This window comes from Martes martes, assembly GCF_963455335.1.
Source record: "Martes martes genome assembly, chromosome: 14".
Classification (NCBI taxonomy): domain Eukaryota; kingdom Metazoa; phylum Chordata; class Mammalia; order Carnivora; family Mustelidae; genus Martes; species Martes martes.
Genome location: NC_137902.1, coordinates 74,386,744 through 74,404,121, shown reverse-complemented (window position 1 = coordinate 74,404,121; position 17,378 = coordinate 74,386,744). Strand labels below are relative to the sequence as shown.

The 17,378-nt window shown below is 44.0% G+C and overlaps 1 protein-coding gene across 1 annotated transcript in view; it reads right to left on the bottom strand.

Moving 5' to 3' along the window:
* LOC308355036 (uncharacterized protein) overlaps positions 1 to 14,177 on the bottom strand; it is a gene marked incomplete at its 5' end in the record, with an annotated part of 56,030 nt that extends 41,853 nt beyond the window's left edge. The window contains 8 exons of the mRNA XM_080822943.1: positions 2,974 to 3,045; positions 3,578 to 3,649; positions 4,978 to 5,118; positions 7,076 to 7,212; positions 9,299 to 9,408; positions 10,976 to 11,174; positions 13,264 to 13,381; positions 14,070 to 14,177. Of these exons, the coding sequence (XP_080679069.1) occupies positions 2,974 to 3,045; positions 3,578 to 3,649; positions 4,978 to 5,118; positions 7,076 to 7,212; positions 9,299 to 9,408; positions 10,976 to 11,174; positions 13,264 to 13,381; positions 14,070 to 14,177 (957 nt within the window). The remainder of the gene's footprint in view (positions 1 to 2,973; positions 3,046 to 3,577; positions 3,650 to 4,977; positions 5,119 to 7,075; positions 7,213 to 9,298; positions 9,409 to 10,975; positions 11,175 to 13,263; positions 13,382 to 14,069) is intronic.
* Between the last annotated feature and the right edge of the window lie 3,201 nt (positions 14,178 to 17,378).

Here is a 17,378-nt window from a genome sequence, read left to right as displayed (position 1 = left end):
GAACAGGCTGGAGGTAGATTCTGGAACAATCTAGACCTGCGGCAGGGATGGTCCAGAGAAGGGATAATTGAAGCTATAGGGAGGACGACATTCTCCAAAGGAGAAAGGGAGAGAGGAGGAAGGCTGATCATTTGTGAATGGGGGTGACAGAAAGCAGCCAGCGGTGATGGAGGATGAAGGAAACAAGCAGAAAAAGAAGGGAAAACTCAAGATCACCGCATTATGGAAGTCCGGGTTGGGGGAGTGAATGGCAAAGTGGCCGTGGGAGCTCACAGAACATGCATTGGAGCCGGCCCCTGGATTTGGCAGTCAAAAGGCACAAGTGACTTTAAATAAAGTAGCTGTAGTAGAAAGATGAAGACCCAAACTCCAGCTCTGGGGTTCAGGAGTGAGTGGAAGAGGGGAAGAAACGGAAAAACTCAGCCCTTTCAAATATTAAAAAATATTAATTAAAATGAGAGGGTTGGAATGCTGAGTGATAGAATCCGTAGGTTGATGGAAGGCTTTTTTGTTTGTTTTTCATAAGGAACAGCAATCCAGAATCCGTAGGTTGATGGAAGGCTTTTTTGTTTGTTTTTCATAAGGAACAGCAAACCATTTAAGAGGGTAATGGGAGGGGCGCCTGAGTGGCTCAGTGGGTTAAAGCCTCTGCCTTCGGCTCAGGTCATGATCCCAGGGTCCTGGGATCGAGCCCAGAGTCCTGGGATCGAGCCCCGCATCGGGGTCTCTGCTTGGCAGGGAGCCTGCTTCCCTTCCTCTCTCTGTGTGCCTGCCTCTCTGCCTACTTGTGATCCCTGTCAAATAAATAAATAAATGAAGTCTTTTTTTTTTAAAAAAAAGAGGGTAATGAGAGCCAGGAGGAAGAGGAGATAAGAAGAGATGGGGCCGAGGGCACAGGCCCACAAACTTGGGAAATAAGTGGGTCTTCATTTTCTGAAAGAGGAAGGAAGAAGAGAAGGGGACAGCGACATTTTAAGATGCATAAGAGGGACTTAAAGAAACTTCATTCATGCAACAAGTAGGTGTTAAGGGCCCAGGAAGTGCCAGGTCCCCTCTCCCAGGTGAGAAAACACCTGGTGAACAAAACAGAAGGAAATCTCTACCCTAATGGAGCTTACATGGGTGAGTCTCCTTATTCTCGATAAAATGAGACGGGCTCAAAGATTGGGCTGGGAACTTAAGGAGATGACAAAGTAATGAGGCTAGAATTTAATAAAAATTGACTTCAAGGGACCTAAAATCATACTCAAAGCAAACAGGATCAGCCTGGACTCAGATGGAACCAGCGAACCATGGAGAAATTCTAAGGACGCTGACCCTCCCACATACTTGTGTCAGTACGTTGTATCCTTCAGTCTTACAATTTTATTTGTCAGTTTTGCCTCAATAAAGCTGAAAAAGAAAGAGCTTGACTAACAATGGTCTTAAGTGTATGGGTGACATTTTTATTTCATTTTCTTGTAAGTGGAAACAATTTATAAATATAATATGCTCATTAAAAATAATGGAGAAAGAAGAATTATGTCAAATCCAAATTGAGAGTCTCCTTCATTCCTTCACCTTCTCCCAGTTCAGTCTGCCTTTCTCCCCCTCTCTGAAGGTAATTCTTTTCACATTTGTTGCTGGTTTTTTTTTTTTAAATTTTGTTTTCTTTTTGTTTTTCTGGTCCCCCCCCAACCCCAGCCTTATTCTAAGCATTTGCAAATATATGCATCTGTGAATATATACAGTCTGAGGGGCAGGGGAAAACGTCTGGGAGTAGTGGTAACTTCTATATCTTGATTGTGGCATGGTTACACAAATGAGTGTGTTTGCCAAAACTCATTGAATTGGAAAATTTGTGAATTTCATTATATGTAAATTACACCTTAATCAAGCTTAAAAAATAATAAAAATATACATAGCTCTCTTAGTTGTCCTCAGGGCTAGTAGAATCATTTGTCTAACAATTCAATCCGTTAGTGAGAAATTGACTGGTCTGATTGACTGTTTTGATGCTCAGAAACAACTTAATTGGTTGATATTTGCACTAATAAATTGCCTTCAATACAGCAGTCTGGGAAAACATTGGGAAAATTTAATTTAATGTGTTTCGTTCATATGGAGAGGCCCAGCTCCTGAATTTGAGACAAGAAATGGTGGCAACTGGATTTATCACAGGTACAGAAGGGCTAAATGAGACTACAAATTTTAGCGTGAAACACCAGATGGAAAAAAGAGGCTAAAGGGTGTCTGAGTGGCTCGGTTGGTTAAGCAACTGCCTTCGGATCAGGTCACAATCCCAGGGTCGTGAGATCGAGTCCCACATTGGGGTCCCCCTGCTCTGCAGAGACCCTCCTCCTTCCTCTCCCTCCGCCTGCTGCCTCCCCTGTTTGTGCTCTCTCTCTCTCCGTCAAAGGAATAAATGAAATCTTTTAATAAACAACAACAACAAAAAGAGGCTAATGGCTCAACTCATCATGGGTGGATGATATTCTTTTAATTTTCATGTGGGATCCTATACTTTTTTCTGTTGCTATCAAGAACTGGGTATTCATTTTCCCCGTACACTTTTATAGATTTAAAAAAAAAGAATTTTCATTATTATACAGTCAACAAAAAATATGTTAAAAACCACCTCCGTGGCATTGGCTAGGTCTTGTGTAACTGTACATGAAAAAGCAAGATTAAAAATTGTGTGAAAGCAGTGACACTGAGAAGATTGGGATAAATGCAGTCAAATATTGATACATCTTGTATTCTGTGGGTGGGGGGATTATACATTATTTTAATTCCTTCAGACATGCTTCTTTTATTTCTATCCTATTTATTTTTAGATGTTCTTCAATGAACGCATATTTAAATTAGTCACTTTTAAAAAGCTCTGTCAATGGGAATGCCACCAATCGTCAGGTTGCATTCTTTTCACTCTCCAATAATTTCTTATTATAATGTCTCAAAGCCACCCTTCTGGGGCCGTTCCACACAGCTCACCTGATTGTAGTGATGCATGTTCTCTGCTTCGCTTCCCCAGTCATAAGCTCTGAATTCATCAGATCCGTAAAGCTGAAATACATGTTTTTTGGAAAAAATCGTCAGCGTAAGAATCACAATTGTTAACAGTAAATCTTAGAAAACCACTGTGCTCTGGGAAGAAAATAAGACTCCTGGGTCCTTAGAAGGATATAAATACATTTGTATCACTAGAAGCACAAGGCCAGCAGAAAGGGAAGCAATGACTGCCCTCGGTTGGAACCGACAGCTAAGGGGAAATCAGGCCTCCTCAGGGGGAAGTCAAAGCTCCGGTAGTTTTCTGTCCAGGAAGGTTGGATCCCATGAGGCTTTCCCCGGTTACCTCCTGCTTCAGCTCAGGGTCTGTTTTCCAAGCTCCCATCTAAGACTGGGTTCCTTTTCGTCACCTACTTGGTCTGTACCTTACCTTGTGCTTTTCCTTACAATCTGGGGAAATCAAACCAGAGATGGTGATCGAGACCAAGTAGAAGCCAGTTTCAAAGCTTCTGGGGGTAGACCTGCTAACTCTCTCCTTTCAGATGTGCTGAAATAAGATCGAGGAGTCCTTCCACGGCACAGACACTACCTGTTTTATATGCAGGATGTTCTGCATTGATGATCCGGTGGGAGCATGTGACATATACACGTCCATTCGACTCTGGAGGGAAAGAAAACATATTATAGCAAAAATCACCCAGGGAAAGGAACAATACCTCCCAGAAGCAGAGAACGAGTGTTCTAAGAGTAGCAGACCAAGCTGGGGTTTGGGAAATGACGAGGCTGAATCATCTAGGCAAAGAAGAGCCCAGGTCAGGCACCTGACTGTGAGTAAAAGCATGGGTTGCTTCAGCGCAAACCTGCACAAGCTCCAGGGTAATTTTCGAGCGGGGGGTTGGGGGTGTGGAAGGGTGTTGGGCGCATGCGCGAGGGTGTGCACGTCCCAGCTCGGTGCGTCCCAACACCTGGGCATCGGAAGTTAACTCTGTTAATTATAAGCTTTGTGACTTTGGGCAACTTGTGAGTTTCTGTATTTTCACCTATTAAATGAACATACTAAAAATCATACTGTGCCAGGCTTGTGAGGCGAAAATAAAATATTGCAGAAGAAAAGCTAAATATAATCACTTCAGATGCACTGTGCTTTGGTCTTTGTAAACATTATAGGGATGAAAATTATAGAGATATGCTAATAATGGGAATCCTATGTCTTAGAACTCTGCAGAAGGAAAGTAATCTATTGAAAATATTTACTGTTGAATAAGCAGACTTTGAACAATGGTCCCTCTCCTATTTCGGTTTGGCTCAAGTTTGCCTCTTGAATAGGAGTAGGGTGGGCTGGCCAAGAAGGGTCATTTGGGGACTGGCTTCATTGTATCTGCCTCGCTGGCCGTCATATGCAATGTGACAGAACTAGCCATCCAACCACAGTAGCCTGCAGATGTACACTCCTCCTCCTTGAATTCTCCATAACAGGAAACAAAGAGCTGATGAAACAGGCTTGCTCATCTTTTGAGGGAGAAGAGTTCTATCTCTGTTCCATTCTGTCTTGTGCTTTCCAAGTTAAGCGGGGAGTTTTAACTGAGGCCAAAGCCACCCAACAAAGGAAAGCACAGAGAAAATAAGTTCAATGCTTTTCTGGACTTCTCTTCTTTTCTGGGATTTTTTTTTTTTTAAATGCAGGGTATCATTTCTAAAATCACATTGACTATAGTAATGGTGGCTGATAGGGAACGTGCAAAACTCCTACTCATGATGGACATCTGTTTTCCTAATATGACCATGGTTGGAAGGATGAACCTACCTACTCTTCCCCACAGTTTTCATATTCATGCACCATTGAATACTCAATCTAGGCTTAGCAAATCTCTGCCTTTACAGTTTAGAAAACCACATTAGTTTACGCAGCGTGATAGATCCATCAAAGTGAGTCTAAAAAAAGCTGGAATCTCTTAAAGCATCAAATGGCCCCATAATTGTTGTACATACCATATTCATATTTTTCTTGTCATATCCAGCCCATAAGGACATAAGTTCACTACATATCACCCATAATATTTTATTGTTGCAGATTTTGAGGGCGGGTTCCTTTCCTGTCTTTAGAAATACACCTTTGGTACCAAAAATACCCTGTAAAAATAAACATTAATTATCCTTTCAAGAACTGATTTCAGGCTTCTTGACATTCCCTTCATCCCAGGAATAAGGATTCTTAGAGATCCATTTCCATTTGTATTTGGTATTTCTGCTAAGGAGACTAAGTCACTTGGGAAAAGGAACTACTTATGAATCCATCTCTATCCAGGGAAGGTCAACAAATATCGTTTAAAAAGAGATTGCAGGGGCGCCTGGGTGGCTCAGTGGGTTAAGCCTCTGCCTTCGGCTCAGGTCATGATCTCACAGTCCTGGGATCAAGCCCCGCATCGGGCTCTCTGCTCGACAGGGAACCTGCTTCCCCCTCTCTCTGACTGCTTCTCTGCCTACTTGTGATCTTTGTCTGTCAAATAAATAAAATCTTAAAAAAAAAAAAAAAAGAGATTGCAGTCAGGCTCTTCAACTCCAAATTCACTTCTCCATGGTGGAGCTCCCCTATCCCATCCAATCGGTAACTGCCTGCCTGTCTCATTTCTCATTAACTGGCAAGAGAGGCGGAACATTTCCTCCTTAAGGCCAGACATTGTCTCGACCAGGAGGGAAAGGCAGGGTTTCCCCCACTCCCCATGGGCACACTGTCTTTTTAGCAGTGTCCCAGCGGAGCGAGCTCTTGGACTGGAAGGTAGACCATGGCGTTCGTACGGAGGGAAGGGGACCACTGGACAGAAAATCACGGGATACAGCACGGTTAAAACGCGCAGGGTTTGAGAGAGTAAGCTTGGGCGCGGGGTGCCCAGTTGGAAGGACTGGAGTTTCTGGCCACGGACATGAAGTGGTGGGAGGGATCAGGGAATGGCACTGAAAGGGGCAAGAAATCTGACAGTCAGTAATAGGAAACTGAGATAAGCCTCAGACCCTACCTGTGCCCACAAAGCCATATATTATAAAAATGATGTAGAGACTGACGTATCTGCCTCCCAATGTAATGTAACTATTTTGTCTGCTCAACTCTGCCCAAATGTAGAAAACATCCCACACTAACTGATGTTAGTCACATTTTGGCAACAGAACCATCAACCCCACAAAAGGGAACTTGCATCACCTGAGCTTATAGTAAACAACACAATAAACTGTGCAACCAATCATTAGGTTCTATGGAAATTCATCCTTGTTTTCGTCCACAAATAATTTTTTTTTTCCATTCTCACCCCTTCACCTTAAGCCAGGGCCTCATTTTACGTGTGAATTACTGCGAAACCCTTATGGGTCTACTTGATTTCATTTTGGCCCAAATCCATTTTAGCTGACACCCCAAATCGAAGGGGCAATTTTGCCAAAACACTATGTTTATCACGGCAATGACCTTTTTAGAGAAAGAAAAAGCAAACAGAAAAAAAAAAAGACTTTTGATGGATAAAGTCCCAAATTCACAATTGGCAACCAAACTACATCTTCAACCTTGGAAAATAACCAATAAATTCTGAACAAATAATTGAGCTGTAAGACATTTAGATTTCGGAATCGTAGCCTTGGTAAATTAAAGCAAACTCCCCTACAGGAAGGGGTGTAGTATTCAGGCTCATCTAATATTAAAGTCAGAATTGTCAGGGATTATAGGGAACTTGAAAAATGTCTTCCATTTGGGCATTGTGAATTTATTGACCTGCCCAGTGGAATAAGAATGGAACAAGAAAACTTGAGTCGACTTTAAGCTACACTGCGCTCACTTCAGCTAGAAATTCTGACATATACTCAGATCTGTTAATGACTGAGTATAGTAAGTTACATATGGGAATCGTAGACATGTATGTGGGTACAGACACACACACACATACACACACAGAGAGCACATGGTCACAGAGTCTGGTTTCTACATATTTCATGTAAATTTCTTACTTTCCCACTATTGCTTCATAATAGACTTTAAAATAGTAAGGAGCTACGATCCAAAATGGGATCCTCAGAGACATTTTGGCAAAAATGAGGAGCCTACCTTGATTATGGAATTTGGAAGTAGAAAAAAACTGGTAAAAATGCCCGTGGGATATTTGAATGAGACCACAGGACCCAAGGCAAAATTCATTTTGATTCTTTGTGCCAGTTCGGGCATGGTGGAAAAGGCTACAAACCCTAAGAGAACAGGAGACAAGACAATCTTGTAAAAATTAGAAAATATTGAGGCAACGTCTCTACTAACAAAAGTGGGATTCTGCGTTGACACTTTTTCCTTCTGTTGCAGTAATCCCACGGGTGAACTGAGAAACTCTTCTGAGTCGTTCTGTAAAGATAATATGCCCTTAGTCCTGTCTGCTCTCATGTCCATTTTTCTTGTATTCTAGACAATTTGACTTCTTTGGGGAGAGTGAGGGATAAGCTGCGCGAGCCCCCACTGCCGAGGGGTCCCAGGGACAGCTTCACCCCCCAGTGTGGGCTAAGCGCTGGCAACGCTGTCATTTTACCCCAACCCTGAGATGCCAGGGTGAGTCACAGAGCTTCCAGAAGTAAACAGTCGGTTCACGGGAGGGGAACACATCAGTTCTTGATGGGGTATTACCCAATGATCCCGCAGTTGTTTTTTTCTCACGGTGCAAAGAGATGTCATCCCTTCCAGTGCTTTACTGGACGCTGACCGACCTCTAGAATGTTCCCTGATTTCTCTCAGTCCCCTGTGGTCCTGGTAAGGACCAGCCATCTCCATCCGCTCTGACTTTTCAGCAACAGCATAGCAAGCATTTCAAGCCCCATGAGGATAAGGGTGGAGAGCAGCACTGCACGGGCAAGTATGTGGTTTTATTTGTGTATTTTGGTTCCCTGAGATGCCTTCCTGGGCCCCCCCACTGTGTGTAAGTGTGTGTGTGTGTGTGTGTGTGTGCGCGCGCGCGCGCAAGCACGCACACACTTGCCTTTTTTTTTTTTTTTTTTCCCCTCCCTGAAATTCTTGTTGAAACATTGAAACCATCTTGGCCAGAAAAAGAACTGACTTTGTAATTGGCTGAGCAATTGATACAAAGACTGAAACTCGTGTACTGGTCTAACACTTCCTGTAGAAGATCTCTGGAAGTGTGCGGAGGTGAGTTGTTCTGTGCTCATACTGACTAGCAGTGTGAGTCGGAGCCTGGGTTGCTAAATGTCTTCCCACGTGACAAAAATTGCTCTGCCCCAAATGCAGAGGATGTCCACTGAAAAATTCATGCCCTGCATGCAAGGCAGAGCAATGCTGATCAGATATTTTCTGTTTTCTTTGCAGATCAGATGTAAGAGCACATCTACGTCCTGCCCACTTTTCTAGACCCCACTCAAGCCATTCCTTCTCCACCTGTTTCCTCCACATGCCCAAACCCCCTCACTGGGGGCGGGACGGGGGGTTCAGATGGACCTAATTTGAATCTTGTGTCCTTAAAATTGGAAGTTTTAGTGGAAGATCTCTAACAAATTCGCAATATTCATAGAATGGATTCCTCTAAATTTTTATTTGGAGCTGGATTTTTTATTTCTTTTGAAAAGATCTAGGAAATCATTAGGAAGTACATTTTCCAAGGATCTTGGACTCTAAACATTTCTACATAGTACTTGCATTTAATTGCTAGTCCATAAATACCAAATTGCACGTTAAATAGATAAGCCCAGTTGATGTATGCTTTTGTGTATCAACTAAAAAAAAAAAAAAAGTGACCATAGGGATGCCTGAGTGCCTCAGTTGGTTAAGTGTCTGCTTTGGCTCAGGTCCTGATCCCGGAGTTCCGGGATCGAGCCCCGCATTGGGCTTCTTGCTCAGCGGGGAGTCTGCTTCTCCCTCTCCTTCTGCCCTGTCCCTTCTCATGTGTTCTCTCTCTCTCTCAAATAAGTAAATAAAATCTTTAAAAAAAAAAAGTGATAGTGTATTTTCAATTCATTTAAATGTAAGTATAACCTCACCCTTTTACTATTTTTTAAAATCCAAATGGGTTGTGAGGAAGGTATGATCGACACGTACTTATTCTTCAGGGATATTTCATGTCATTAGGCTTTACTAGTTTTCTGCAGAGGGGAACTAGAAACTTACTCTTTGGAAATATGTTAGATTTGGGGCACATGGAAATTCTATCACCATTACAAAAGTGCTGTTGTAACCAGAAATGGAGGAAAGATTTGCCTGACACACAGTTTCTGAAATTCAGGGAAGGTGAACACCTGCGGGGCCCTGACCCTTGTAACACATTGACGTTTGTAAACATACCTATTGTAGTGCCAAGTGAGTGCCCGATGAAATACAGCTTCTCCTGACCGGTTCTATTTACAATGAAGTCTACTATTGCTGGGAGATCGTATTTGGCCATTTCATCAAAACTGCAAAATGAAACAGGGGCTTGTAAATACCTGCCACCAAGTTGAACACTCAGAGCACCCGCTCACCTGTTTTTCATGCCCGGAATGCTGGTGGGCACTCCATTCTTTATCCAGTTACACGTGGGCTGGTGTGGCTTCTGTTTGCTGCATGTCTGTGTGTTACCGTCTAATAGCAGGACTGATTTCAAGGCTTGTGTGTACCGTCTGAAGGCCAGTCCTCCCCTTCCTCCCCCATCCCCTCCTCTTTCCCCTGCTCGGCCTGCCTCTTCTTCAAACAGCCACAGGGCCCTTCCAGACCGTCAGGCTATAGGACACTCAGCTTGGGAAGCAGAACTGGAGGTGGATCATGACTCTAGCTGAGAAACTCTTGATACATTACTTAAACGCTCTGAGCTTCAGTTTGCTCATCTGTGAAATGACCATCATGCCCATTCGGGAGCAGGCCTGCTCAAGGGATTGGATGACAGGTGACGCATGACTCAGGTGCACCTGCTGTTGATGTTTCTTCCCGTATCAGAGATACGTTCCGTATCTACCAAAATGCCACAGCACCAGTCCGGCTGGCATGAACGCAGGAGGACCAAAAGACCTTCAAAATACTCGGTGGCTCCAGGTAGCCTATGGGCTCGAGGGTTGCTTATTAAAAGGACACGTAAGGAAATCTGTAGGCTGACACTCCCAAGTATAAGAAAATTCTTGTGATGTCTTACAGCAAAGAAGTTCCAAGCTCCCTGCCAAGGGGCAGCGACGCAAAATATTTCCTGATGTTTGTTCCTGCCCAAAGGCTCTGACCCTAACAATTTATTCTACCCTTCCTTGATTCCCCACCTGTCAGTGGGTGCTGAATATTTCATTAGCGTGGTAGGAATGCACACTCTGTTCTAGCAGCAGGCCTGCAAACCAACAGGGGGCTTAGCCTTGCAAAGGGAAATATCTTGCAAGAATCAGCCTGTCCTCTGGTGACAGCAGAAATCCTTTCAGTAAAAGGAGGTAGCATACAAGGACATTGTTCTCTATGGCCCATCAACAAGGTTTTAAAGACCTCATATTGGGGTTCTCTTGAAAATGGTATCTACTACAGTTACAACCAGAATTTCTCTAAAATAAAATATAGTACTGGCACACACCATCTCTGTCCAAGAGAAAAGACCTGGATTAGCAGCACTAGAATGAATAGAAGTTTCGCGAAGACAGGCACTTTTCTCACTCTTGAGTGCTCAGAACCTATAACTGTACATACAAGAGACACTCAGCAAACATTGATTGAATGAGTGTGTGCCCTGGTCACAGGAATTCCCTGAGCTGTCCCTTGGGACATATTTATATTGTATAGTATTGGATAGAATTGGATGTTAAAAAACCATCTTGTTAAAATGATGTAACTGACTTGTGGGCCAATCAGTGGAAATCTAACTTCCTGCTGTTTCTTTGCTTTGAGATATTAGTAGAAACTACAAGGAACTATGTGCCTTCCAATGTTATGGATTATTATTAATATCACCCACACTCTTATATTCAAAGAAATTGTCTCCAACTTTCCACATGATTTTTCTTAGATGAGGCTTACCTAAAGGCCCAGAATTTTTCTTCAGTGACTGACAGTGTTCTGTGTCTTCTTGACCAAGTGTTCCCCCGACTGTTTCCCATCCAGACATCATAACCTGCATCTGCTAGAAGGAACCCAAGGCTGCCATTGGCATAATTCTCCAACCAAGAGGCATTGTCTGCAAATAAGGCATGTTGCAAATACACAACTGGCCGGGGTCCTGGAAGGAGGAAGGGGGAAGAGAGAGGGGAGAGAAAATAACTTATGATACAGAGAACATCTCAGGAACATGATAGAAACCCCTCCCACATACACACCCCACACCAGAGGAAGCAAAACCCAAAACCAGCATTCACCTTTCCCCTTGTCATTTGTGTAGAGCGGGAGAATCACGTGCAAGTTTCCCAAGCATGTTTATTACACCTGGTGCTGGGCTGGCGGAAGAACATGCACGAGCTTGTTACGGCCTCATGATACCTCTACCAAGTAGCTACTACTTTAAGGATCCTCATTTTACAGCTGCAGAAACTGAGCTTTAAGGTAGTGAAGTACCTTTCCCAAGGGGCCACCCGGTTAACAAGATGCAGAGCCAGGACGCAAGCCCAGTTCTGTTTCACACCGCAGTGGGTGCTTGTAAACTGTGCTCCCAGCTCTAGGAATTCACATTTGCATATCTCTGGGGTCTGATTGGCAAAGACAAGAAAATGATCATGTCTGATGGAATCCCTTGCCTCTTCCAGGGAGGAGGAGGATGGGAGCATAAATGGACAGTGACTGATTTCCTCTCCAAGCTTCTAGCCAAATCCCCAGCCTCTGCCCACCAGAGAGCATTTGAAAACCCCAAATATAATAGAGTTGGCTTAACATCCCTCTGATGACTGTCAAATTCTTGAGGGAGAGGGTATTCAGGGAGATGAGGCGAACCAGCGCAGAAGGTTCCACAAGGCACCATAATTTAGCACATTAAGAGCACAGGCTCTGGAGCTGGCTGGGCTTGAGTCCTGATTGCATCCCTCGCTCTGTGTGTGTGACTTTGAGCCTGTTACACAGCCTGCTCAGGTTCATCACATGTAAAATGATAACTATTCATAGCACTGACCCCTTAGGGATGCCGAGAGGTTTCTCGATATAAATTAATGTAAAGTTTTTAGAATAATACACTTAATCCATGGTTCTTAACTCCAAACCTTCCCCAAATTCTTCCTCCTTAAGTAAAATTTTCCCGGAAAAATGCCCTCCTTTTATGGTTCCTGGCCCCCTTCCTCCAAGCCTGGTTTGCCAGATTTAGCAAAAAAAAAAAAAAAAAAAAAAAAAAGAAAGAAAGAAAGAAAGAAAACGAAAATTAACAGGAAAACTCAGGACGGCCTGTTGATCTGAATTTCAGATACGGGATGAACAATTTTTGGTGAAGTACATTCTAAAGAGGAACTTGTCTGAGCAACTGATTTGTTAGTGATCAGAGTCAACTTCAACTTCAACTTCTCCCATGTGTCTCTTACCCTCACCTTCGTCCCACTCTCAGTTTTCATTCTGAATCTCTAGAATCACGCCTTTCTTTCTTGGAGGACAGAAGTCAAACAGGGCGATTTTAGCCACCTCTGAATACGAACGGCAGGACGGACAGCGCAGTGATGGGGTGCAGGATCTGCCCTCCTGTCTTCCCAGATACTCTGCTCCTTCTTTGTTGCTCACTCATCCCGAGCTTCGCAGTGACTTGTCCCTACTTAAAGAGTAATTTCCTCTGCTTTTGCGTGGCTGGCTCTTCATGCTAGAATTTAGGCCATATCAACACCATGCTCCTTCCTCCCACAAAACTTGTGTCCCTCGGATCAAAATATAGGAAGAATGTTCCAATTTTCCTTCCTGGAAAAAGTTTCAGAAACGTCAGGGTCATCTAATTTGATTTTTCAGTCCTGCCGAAGGAGGCCTATTGGTTCTAAAGGGGGCAGGAGAGACTTCATGCAACCCAGTCAACCTCTTTGCGAGTGAGGAAATCCACTTTCCTGGGATGCAGCAATTTTTTGCATGAGAAATGAGTCACGAATGAAAGAAATGTCGGTCCCGCCTTTGCATTTACACCCCCAGCAAGTGAGCCTGTTTGCTGTCAACAAGATCTGTCTTGCCCGTCATATTTTTAGGTTCTTGGCTGACTTCAGAAAATTGGAAAAGAAGGAGACTCCCTTTAACTGTTTAAAGACTAATCTAAGAATTGAACCGAGTTTGATAAACCAGTCATTCTCTCAGTGGAAAGCCAGTCCTAAAATGTAGTGATACGCTGTCCACCTTCGCAGGATAGACGCATCTCGTACCTGGGCTCCGGGCATCTCTTCGTCCATGGGGAATTCTGTTGACACTGAGGATGTACCCGTCCTGAGTGGTGATCTCATACTCTTCACTGGGGTAGCCATTATAGGTGATGATCTCACTCTGCCCCGTGAAAACACAGACATTAGCTCTACATCTTCTCCAAAGGGTTTTGGAAGGAACTAGAACAAAGCATCTTGTGTGTGCTTATTGGGGTGAATTATCTGAAATCTGTAGCCCCAGGTAACTGCAAAATCGATTTACTATGTAAAGTCTTGATTTAAAAAAATTAGCAGAATATTAAAAAATGTCTGCTATTGGCAAATTTGGGGGTGGGTAGTTGGGTAGTTGGGTAGAGATGGTATTAGGTATTGACCCATTTTTCTGACAGAACTATGTTCACCAGCTAATTCTCGAGACCCCTTTTGGTTGGGGAGAAGGTGGTCATATATAATATATATATAATATATGGTGGTCATATATAATATCCAATATTAGATATATATAATATCCAATATATTCTTATCCAATATATTCTTAGAATAGAAATTTTTAATATTTTTAATTTATTTAAATTTAATATTTTTAAAATATAAATTCAAACAAGGAGGTTGCCTATAAATTCTTTTTTGCTTTACATTACTGGAAAGTGTGATTTACTGAGCCAAAAGGAAAGTTCTCCCTAGCTTGACTCTCAGAGAAACCTTCAATATCACCTACATTTCATCTGTTCCCTTATTTGAGACTTTCTGCTCTCACAAGACCATGCATCTGCCTTATGTGATGTCCTTTGGGACTTGGCATGACTTACAATATTCATCCACACTTCAGGATTCGCTTCATTTTCCAAATTAAAGAATCTACCAGCATTTAAAGTTCCACAGATCAAACAACAGGTTGTTGTTAAAACCAGCCACATCGTGGGAATGCCTGACATAAGACATTTAATAATCACAGATTAATTTTATACATCAACGTTGCTTAAGAAATGAAAACAGTGCCCTACTGCAAACTGGACGGACATCCTAGGGACACTGAGAAACTGTGGAAGGGAGCAAACAAACACAGTGAGCTAATTCTGAGTGTGGGAATCCATTCTTTGCATAGAAACTGCTTCGACCCAATCCATTTCTTGCAAGACATTTCATCTAGCATGGAGACTTATTGTTTTGGTCGTCCTTTAATCAAAGGTTTTTGATTATGTTAAGTCTTTGCTCACCTGCAAATTGCCAGGATACCTGAAGACTCAGAGGACAGATGTCCAAGCCACAGCAAAGGGAAAGGGGGCGTTATCCTCTACTCTAACCGGCTTCCCACAAAACAAACAAGAACAGTGAGCAGAGAAGTAGAGGGTGGGTTTCCAGTGATGGGATTATTTCTCTTGTGGACACCCAGAGGGGAAGGTTGCACATTTAAATCTCTTCCTTGGCATGGCTTAAAATTAACCTCTTCCAAGGCAGACCAACCTCACAGCGGTCCAGACTGTCCGTCCTGTGCCACCCACCCCCACCACCACTGTGACCTAACTTTGAGGTCCAGCCTCACCACGGACAAGATTTCTGACCTTGGGCAAGTTATTTTGCAGCTTTGTCTCTTGGTTTCCTTGTGGGTGAAATTAGAATAATAATGTAACCTACCCTATGGGGTTTACAGGAAGGATTAAATGACCCACAAAGCAAGAAACAGGTCAGTCCTTTCACTATTTTTCCTAATCTGAGAATGAGCCAGAAAGTAACATCAGAGAGCTATAACAAATTAATGACCGACTTCTAGAAATTTAGAGCTTTACTTCTGAAGATTTTAAATAGCTTTCCATGCATTTGCTGTCTGGCTGAAGACGATTTGATATCTCCAAATGTTATATTATTTAAAACATTGTTAAAACTAACAACAGCTAATACCTACTGAGTGCTAAAGCTTGTGCAGAGAACGTTTCTAAATGCCTCAGGCATGTTATTTAAATCTCAAAGAAACTCCATCAAGTGGACCCTATCATCCTCACCGTATGGATTAAAAAAAACCAAGGCTTAGAGAGATTTCAGATCTGCCCAGGTCACAGAGCCCACAGGTGCCAGAACTGGGTGGAGAAGGCAGGCAGCCTCCCAGCAGCGCCCGTGCATCTGACCATCACCCCATCCCGCCTCCCAGTTGTGATAGATTTGACCTTACCTAGCTCAATGAACGTCCTCTGCTCCAGAAGACTCCGCACCGACTAGGAACCTCTAAACTTTTGGATGGGACGTCAGGTTGAAGAACGAGATGTAGCTGCAGTGACAGTTAGCAGCTAGAGAGAGCAGAGACCAGAAGCCCATGGCAATGAGGAAACCCGGCCGGTGGCGCCTCCCAGGGCGTCTTCCTGACGCACCAAATGCCCTGATGTGCTTGCAGATTGGGAAATAGTGGTCTGCGGGGTGCCAAGTAACCAGTATGACTGAATCCTTTATGTTTCCTTGGAGTGGCAGCTGCTGTCGGGAGGGTTCAGCGATCTTTTCCAAGCCTGGCATGAAATGGGGAAGTCGGACGGACTCGGGATCCTAATGGACAGAACCAAGACTCGGGATCCTAATGGACAGAACCAGGCATAGAAGCAAAATCTACCTCCTCAACACCAGACCACTTCTGCTGGAGTCAGATGAAGCAAAGTCTGGAAAAGCACTGATATCAACCGAGTGGTGTGGAGGGGGGTCACTGACTGTGGGCTAAATGGTGAGGATGAGGCCACCCTGACTCCCAGCTCCCGGGCCGGCAGGACCTGGAACTAGCAGAGCATCAGGGGAAACTGACACATACGTCCAAGGGAGGCAGTGACCCTTGTGGGCGCCAGACCACAGAACAGTTCACCTCGACTTAAAGCAAAGCAGAAGCAGGCACACGTGGGGGGCTCAGTGGGCTGAGGGTCCCGCTCTTGACTTTGGCTCAGGTCATGATCTCAGGGTCTTGGGATTGAGCCCCACATCGGGCTCCTTGTTCAGTAGGGAGCCTGCTTCCTCCTCTCCTTCTGCCCCTCCCCCTGTTCTCACTCTCTCTCCCTCTCTAAAATAAATAAATAAAATCTTAAAAACAAAAAACAAAAAACCAAAAAACAAAGTAGAAGCAGAAGCCAGAGGAGAATGACAACTTAGCTCCACCCCCTTCCCCAAACAATAGTGGAGGCACAGAAGCAGGGTTTCTGTTTCACTCTGTATTCTGTACCCCTCTAGGGCCCCAGGAATGACTGAAGCTCTCCGGGACGAGAAAAGGGGAGACAGTGAAGTCCTACCGAGCAGAGGCAGTAGTTTCCGTTCTCTGAGTCTGGACTCGTTCTGCACCCCTTTCAAAAACAAAGCTATTACTTGCATTTGTCCAAACCCTCAGATCTGTTCCACTGGAATGGGGAATTCATGCCAGTTACAGCAACGTGAAGTGAGAGGAAGCACTCTGATTGTTGGAAGAGGTGGGAGGATTATGGGTTATTCTGCCCCCCCCCCCTTTTTAAAAGATTTTATTTATTTGAGAGAGAGACAGAGACAGTGCAACAAGCAGGGCACAGGGAAAGGGACAAGTAGACTCCTGGCTGGGCAGGGACCCCGATGAGGGGCTAGATCCCAGGATCCTGGGATCATGACCTGAGCTGAAGGCAAATGCTTGACCCACTGAGACTCCCAGGCGCCTAGATTATTTCCCCTTTGAGGCAAGACTCCATTGTTCCTGACCCTGACTGCCCAGTGACAGAGGTGAGGACCTGTTGGGAAACGCACATGGCTTCTGACTTTCAAAATCACTTCAAACAGAACTTAGCAAACTCTCTGGGGAGTTCTGGGAGGCACAATGTTATTAGTATTAATGTAGATTTGTGGCCATGCTTGGTGTGGGAACAGCAAGAATGGAGCTAAACGCCTCCAGCCTTGACAGGCTGCAGACCAGGGCGAATTTCAGAACTCTACCTGGTGGCCCTACCTCGTGGCCTTCTCAGATCGCCTCTTGAATGCTTTCAACATGTTGAAACGAACTAAAATGAAACACATTGCAACTTCTTCCTTGGCCCTGTGAAATACAAAACTATAGCTCCTACTCTCTAGAAGCTCAAATTTTCCCTGCCCTCCCTGCCCCGTCCCCAATGAGGTGATATTAGAGCTGGAAC